Source organism: Priapulus caudatus, unplaced genomic scaffold (assembly GCF_000485595.1).
Source record: "Priapulus caudatus unplaced genomic scaffold, Priapulus_caudatus-5.0.1 Scaffold656, whole genome shotgun sequence".
Taxonomy (NCBI): domain Eukaryota; kingdom Metazoa; phylum Priapulida; class Priapulimorpha; order Priapulimorphida; family Priapulidae; genus Priapulus; species Priapulus caudatus.
Window position 1 is genome coordinate 154,957 of NW_014577717.1, and position 7,118 is coordinate 162,074.

At 44.9% G+C, this 7,118-nt stretch overlaps 2 protein-coding genes across 2 annotated transcripts in view; both read left to right on the plus strand.

Moving 5' to 3' along the window:
* Nucleotides 1-1,886: 1,886 nt before the first annotated feature.
* On the plus strand, nucleotides 1,887-4,802 carry LOC106812519. The gene is made up of 2 exons (XM_014816414.1): nucleotides 1,887-3,285; nucleotides 4,412-4,802. The coding sequence occupies exons 1-2, from the start codon at nucleotides 2,440-2,442 to the stop codon at nucleotides 4,607-4,609; spliced, it is 1,044 nt and encodes a 347-aa protein (XP_014671900.1). The 5' UTR covers nucleotides 1,887-2,439; the 3' UTR covers nucleotides 4,610-4,802.
* Nucleotides 4,803-5,419: 617 nt separating this feature from the next.
* LOC106812518 overlaps nucleotides 5,420-7,118 on the plus strand; it is a 4,739-nt gene continuing 3,040 nt past the window's right edge. The window contains exon 1 of the mRNA XM_014816413.1: nucleotides 5,420-6,494. Within this exon, the coding sequence (XP_014671899.1) occupies nucleotides 5,972-6,494 (523 nt within the window). The 5' untranslated portion in view covers nucleotides 5,420-5,971. The remainder of the gene's footprint in view (nucleotides 6,495-7,118) is intronic.

The window sequence follows — 7,118 nt, forward strand, 5'->3', positions numbered from 1 at the left end:
TCTCTCTCTTTCATACTGAGGTTCGTCATCACACGTTCGCTTTCTATGTATGAAGCCGTCATTGAATTACTCGAGGTAGGGTGACTAGGTTATCTAAGTTTATCTATACTTTGTTTTAAATATATTTTATCTTGGTTTCGATTGTCGATTTGCTATTATGTATCAGCTTGATCGCTATGTTGCCCTTCACACGTCCTACAAATATCCAGGCCCGAGTGAGCATATATAACTCATTCGTTTCATGGTATTATCACAATACATGGACCGGGAAGTCTGAACTTAGTTTCCGCTCAACGTGTGATAACAAAATAAAATTTTGAAATAACTTATAATATAGGCACAACTCATCGAGTTCTTAATAACTGCATTGTTATACAATGTAATATGAAGTGTATCAGGAGTTTGCCATAGCGACCTATTTATGCTGTCATATATTAACCGTAGTCATGCACTAAATTGAAGCCTGATATCAAAACTATGCACTTAGTTTTCGTACATGATGTACTTTAATTCGTCCTCTTTAACCTTGCATCGGGTATCTATAAAAATATCCCAAATGTGTATGCGCGTTAGGGTGAGTCACATCTACCTACAGTCTAAAGTCTTCAACCATAAGCTCTGAATGTCAACCAAACACGTTCATAAATACAATTTTAGGCACTGACATCTATTTCAGTGACATAGCCTTCTCACAAGAGCACACACTATAGTTTGTACTTCGGATTCCTCAACCGTGTTGCGTTTAAACAATCGATTAAGTTTATCACAGATCAGCAAGAAACATTCGAAATTTGTCGCAAACATCTTCACACCCGCACGTTTTATGAGTCTTTCCGATGTTACAGCATCGTATTTTCGTACAGATTCTGGCAATTCATACACGTATTGCACCAACGCATACAACTCATGATTAGCTCGCACCATGCGCCTCTGGGCTGTTTAATAAGTTACGCGATCTGTCGTATATAAACTTCAATGGTTCGTGGTAGAAAGTTAACCAGAGATGTCGCCATTACACGCGCCTGTGTTTACAGCTGATCCTGATCACGTGCATGCAGCGCTGTTTGACATCCCTGATTTACGAGGCATCTAGATAAAAAGTTAGTAACACGCCGAGATTCGAGTAATGCGTTATTTTTCGTACTTTATCCGACGGCGTGTATCCTTGAGAGAGCTTAGAGGACGGGCAAAGTTTATTTAATCTTCAATAACATTAACATTGATTTCATAGTAGATACACTTGCGTCAATACCGTGTCCGTGTCTACGTACATGTTTATATGTACATATATGTATATATATATATATATATCACTTGCGTCAATACCGTGTCCGTGTCTACGTACATGTTTATATGTACATATATGTATATATATATATATATATTTATTTATTTATGTATATATATATAATTAGAATAATGTAATTTCAAATGTGAAAGCACATCAGACAACAGGTAACATAGTGATATACGTGCATGTGCGTGTCACGACCGAACATTTTCTGTTTCTTAAACATTTCTTCTCCGCAAATGAGTGGGTTGTTATCGACTTCGCTGACTCATTTGATTCCAATCATCTTACGCTGAATGTCCTCTCGGCTCCCGTTCGGTGGTATTCTGCGCGAAGAATAAAACGCTTAACTAACGTCAGATATGCGATAGCGCTATAGTCGGTTTATCGTTATTGTGCGTCACTCGCGTGACAGATCGAGACTTTAGATCGTTGTCATGTTTTTTCGCAAAGTTTTGCAGCTACCGCACGTTTGCTGATAGTCAACGGAGTGCACCAATAACTGTCGACGTTGTGAGAATATGTACCCAATAGAATTGCCAGCTGACTGTCACGATGTGTGTGTGTGTGTGTGTGTGTGTGTGTGTGTGTGTGTGTGTGTGTGTGTGTGTGTGTGTGTGTGTGTGTGTGTGTGTGTGGGGGTGTGTGGGGGTGTGTCAGTCATCGCACGCACCTCCCTGTCGTATAACACAGCCGGAACACGCGGGCTAACTTCATATGCACACTTTCTTCGACACGCTGGGGAGAACATCGAGTGTATCACTGTCTGAGCGGAGATCATGTAACACCGCCTCTGGAATGTTTTACTCGCGAAAAACGTGCTCTGCGACCTTCAAACAGACGTTTCGGACTTCCTCTCTCGAACAGCTCTCGTGCGCGTGGAACAGCTTTCGTTAGTAGTGTTAGATGCAGGTGTATCAACATTATGAAATTCTGCGCGGTCTTTGCTTACCGCGGGTCACGGAGCAACTACAACATTTGAAAACCGCCTGACTGACATCTGTTGTTTACGATATACACATCGGTGGAATTCTCGTTTCGCGTCCATCAGAGGGAATAATTTTAATCTGTTCTTCGGAATTGGACGGACCAGAGCGATGTCAATTTCATCGGAATAGTGAAGCGAATCAACTACCTGTAAATTTGTAATGCAGACAAACGCGCATATCTGGTGGAAATCTGACAAAGGAGAAAGTAATGTAGATCGTCTATCCAGACACAGCAGTCTTAAAGCGAGCCACTTGAACAACTGCTCATATAAATCTACTGCGTTCTCGACATTGCTGTTTCGAAAAGAAATAATTCCAGCCAAGATGGAGACGGTCTCACAGAGTATTGGCGGCCAACTAGAGCGCGAATTCTTAGACTCATTCAACTTCGACCATCTCTACCTAGATTTAGGAAGAGCCGTGACACCAGGCTGCGATCCACCCGTGGCAAAGAGCGTCCCATCCAGCCCGATCCCGGACATCGGTACGCTCGTCGGCACACTGAACGTCGCCACTGCCGACTCAACGTGCTGCATGCCTCCTACAGGCGATGACAATACGCGTAGCTGGCCGCAAACGTACTGCCAGAGAGACTGGGGTGCAGGTGATCGGAACAATCGCGGCATGGATTGCTACGCGTCCACAGAGATTCACAGCTCCCCATTCAGCGACGGCTTCTTCTCGAACAAAGCGACGACGTCGCCGAGCTACCAGAATTCGACGAGCGACGTCAACAGGCAGACGGAGACGCACGGCGACGCGTCGTCGTCGTCGTCGTGCAGCGACGAGTATCGCCTCGTCATGGCAACGGGCGTAGAAGATGCTCAGCTTCTTCATCTCTCCGTCAAGGACTTGAACAAGAGGCTGATCGGTAAGCCCCGCGAGGAAGTGATGCGCATCAAGAAGAAGCGACGCACGCTGAAGAACCGAGGCTACGCACAGAGCTGCCGCTCGAAGCGCGCCCAGATATGGTCGACGCTGGAAGAAAAAATCTCCCAACTCGAGGTATAGAAAGGAACGTGCATAGTGTATCATAATGCATGTGTGCATAACGTTCATTGTGCAATTAAGTGTTACGTTTTCTTACTCGATCAATGTTTCATATTTATACGGATAACACGTGATAAATTTCAAATGAATTTTCATTGATTTACATCAAATCATTTGTACCGTAGGGAAATCACTCTGGGCCGCCAGCTCGCTCGCCCTGTCGCTCGCTCATTTACTCAATCACTCACACTTGCTCTCGCTATCGCTGACTCAGTCGCTGAATCTCTCTCTCTCTCTCTCTCTCTCTCTCTCACACACACACACACACACACACACACACGCACACACACACACACACACACACACACACGTAATACACGCACACACGCGCGCGCACGCACGCACGCACGCACGCACAACGCATGAAGCGAACACGCAAGTTTCGTTTTGTTGCCTTAACTTTTGTTTTGTTGCCTTAATTGTTTTGTTGTTAACTCTATTACATTCCATACATACGGTTTGGTACAAGGCCTATAGATAAACATTGGTAACATAGGCCTTGATAAACCTTGGTAACATAGGCCTAAACATAGGCCTAACCTTAGGCATAGGCATAGGCAATAGGCATAGGCATAGGCATAGGCATAGGCATAGGCATAGATAAACATTGGTAACATAGGCCTTGATAAACCTTGGTAACATAGGCCTAAACATAGGCCTAACCTTAGGCATAGGCATAGGCAATAGGCATAGGCATAGGCATAGGCATAGGCATAGGCATAGATAAACATTGGTAACATAGGCCTTGATAAACCTTGGTAACATAGGCCTAAACATAGGCCTAACCTTAGGCATAGGAATAGGCAAAGGCATAGGCAAACATAGGCATAACCTTGGTAACATAAACCTTGGTAAGATAAACCTTGGTAACATAGGCCTATAGATAAGTGTTTATCTATAGGCCTTGGTTTGGTACGGGTCTGTGGCGACACCTCGTGTCACTTTTACAAGCGTTAGTTCAGCTAGAATTGACGTTTATTCAAATTAGTCTCTGTATGATCGCTATCGTATCTTGACCCGCTATTTATGGCACAGTGCATATACAGTCTCTTAATTACAATATCACTGAATTATGTTTTAGGATCGTCTGATATCTTCCGAGAAAAAAAACCAACAACTCATTCAAGAGCGAGATTATTATTACAGCCAATGGCGGAGATGCTCTGCAAAACCACAAACTAGTTTCCCGTGCTCGATTACTGAGCGTCCCTGTAACAGTCCTGCCATCTATAAGACCACAGCAGCCATGACTGTTCCTAGCGCATCCTTTATTGTGTGATTGGCTTCTATTTTCAAGCGCACATTAATTAATTATGAGTTAAATACATGAAGTATACTTATATGTGGCGCTTAATTAATGGCGGTAAAATATGCGTTCGTTGCACCGAAATTTTGTTTTCAGTTTGAAAAATTGTGGTAGAATCATTCAAAATTGAGGCATAGCAAAATATATTATTATATATAGCAAAAGTTACCATTATTGATATTTTACTTCGCTGGTCTATAATGTAATAGGTTTACACCACGTATATATGTATATAATGTATATATGCGTGTTAAAAACATTACTAACACTCTATAACATTTTCTAACAAAAGAGAAATAATGCAATATTTATAGCTGTCTCCTGTAAGATGTCTGAAGCAACTAAGAACTTGAGAAGCCGATAGGTTTACAGGGTCAGTAAAATGTAAACGCGTAAATTTCCGGTTTCACGTTGTACACTCATGTAATGAATAATATAAATATTTATATTGTATGCCTCATCATGTGGTTGGTTGTGTGTTTATAGCAAAGTTAGTATTCTGGCGACTGATGCAATATCACGTTGAATCAATCGCGTTATTTTACGACACGATCTTAAGCAGTTTCGCCCTACCTTACTGTCATTTTCCATTTCGCGGTCATTTCCGCAACGTAGGCGAGTAATATATATATATATCAAGAGTGGATAATAGAGATATATATATATACACACACACATACAAGTGACTGTACTTCCCGTGCCGCTGACGCGGCCCTGAAACTTCCTTTGTATATTGTAACATGGGTTGCAATGACCGGATTCCGGTTGGCAACTTAGTATGCAATACGTGGGGGACAGGCGAGGCGGGACAAGTCGAGCGTGTGTGAATGTGTGTATGTGCGCGTATATGTATGAGGGACGGAGATGGCGTAATACCTCCCGAATTCGCTCCTTTTTACGTTAACAATCTGATTAAACATCGGGCAGAGCGTCTGACTACGTTCACGATCGTCCCGTCTGCTGCCATCGCTGCAAGTGCTGCCAGTGTGCGTTGCCTACACGATTGTCGTCATATAGCTGTTATAGGTTACGCCAGGTGGCTATATTGAACCTAGCGCTGATCGACTGAAATCCCGTTCAAACTCGGTTGTTTTTCCGGCGGATACGTTTGCACTCATATCCGCCACGCAACGATCAGTCTGATCTTACAAATAGGAACACGGATCCTACCATAAACGCACGTGGCGCAAAGCAGCATTCGTGGGGATGACGTAAATCCGAGACGCTGGTGGTACCTGACAGTACCGCAGAGCGCGGCGGGCCCGTTCTATTCCTCACGCCGAGTCTGCATTCACAGAGAGTCGAGCGAAGAAGATAGTGAAGTATGCTCGCGAAATGAGCGCCAAGGTGCAGCTGCGTCGGTCCGTGGCTCTCCCGGCTGCCGAGCCAGAACTCGTCAAGCAGGGATGGATGGAGGTGCACAAGAACAAGGTGATGGGTCAGTGGAAGAGGCGCTACTGCATACTGACGTCGGACGCGTTCGTCTACTTCAAGGTGGTCATCAACTGGCTGAGCGCCGACGACCGACGCACGAAGCCGTGCAGCGAGGTGCGGCTGACGCACGTCGACATGGTGACGCAGCACGTGAGGAAGACGAACGTCATCACGCTGAAGCTGGACAGAAAGAAGCTGACGCTGAAGGCCGACACGGGACACGAGCAGTGGTTCAGCGCCATTAGCAACGCGGTCGCCGCCAGCAGGCAGCACCAGCAGGTGCAGAAGGAGTTCTCGCGCGTGTCTCGGCAGCTGGAGAGCCGCGGAGAGACCGTTCTCAACATCCGCAAATCGATGATGGTGGGCAACATCGACGTTGTGCACGAAGAGGCGGCAGAGCCCGAGAGCAACGCACTAGATTTAGGTGAGCACACTCTGACATCGGAGACAATGTCGGATACACGGTCTTCGAGTTGCCATGTATTTGGTTGCCATTACGAATACGGCACTGCAGATAGGGGCGTGCTAAACATGATTATCTATCAGATAATATATAATATATTATATTCAAATTAAATCGTAAGGGAAGTTAAATTCTCAGTGGGCGTGCGGTAACAGTAACGTTTGATGTGTTCTAAATATGGGTTGATAATATGCATGCATGCAGTAGTCTGGACTCGTACGCACAACGAGAAGCGATTAGCCCAACCCATATTATGCGTACGGGGATGGCTGCGAAACTAATTAAACTCGACGGCACAGGTTCTTGCTCATTTAAAACATGATGCTAGGTAAAGAGTCAATAGCAAAAATCTAGAAGCGGCGGCGGTGAGAACTAGCGTACATGTTCGCGTCTCACACACGCAGCACACGCACGAACCACACACACACACACACACACACACACACACACACACACACACACACACACACACACACACACACACACACACGACACACACACACACACACACACACACACACACACACACACACACACACACACACACACACACACACACACACACACACACACACGACACGACAC

Coding starts and splice junctions, on each gene's coding strand:
- LOC106812519 (XM_014816414.1), top strand. CDS start 2,440: ATGCAGACAAACGCGCATATCTGGTGGAAATCTGACAAAGGAGAAAGT. Junction 3,286..4,411: donor AAAAAATCTCCCAACTCGAG/GTATAGAAAGGA, acceptor ATTATGTTTTAG/GATCGTCTGATATCTTCCGA.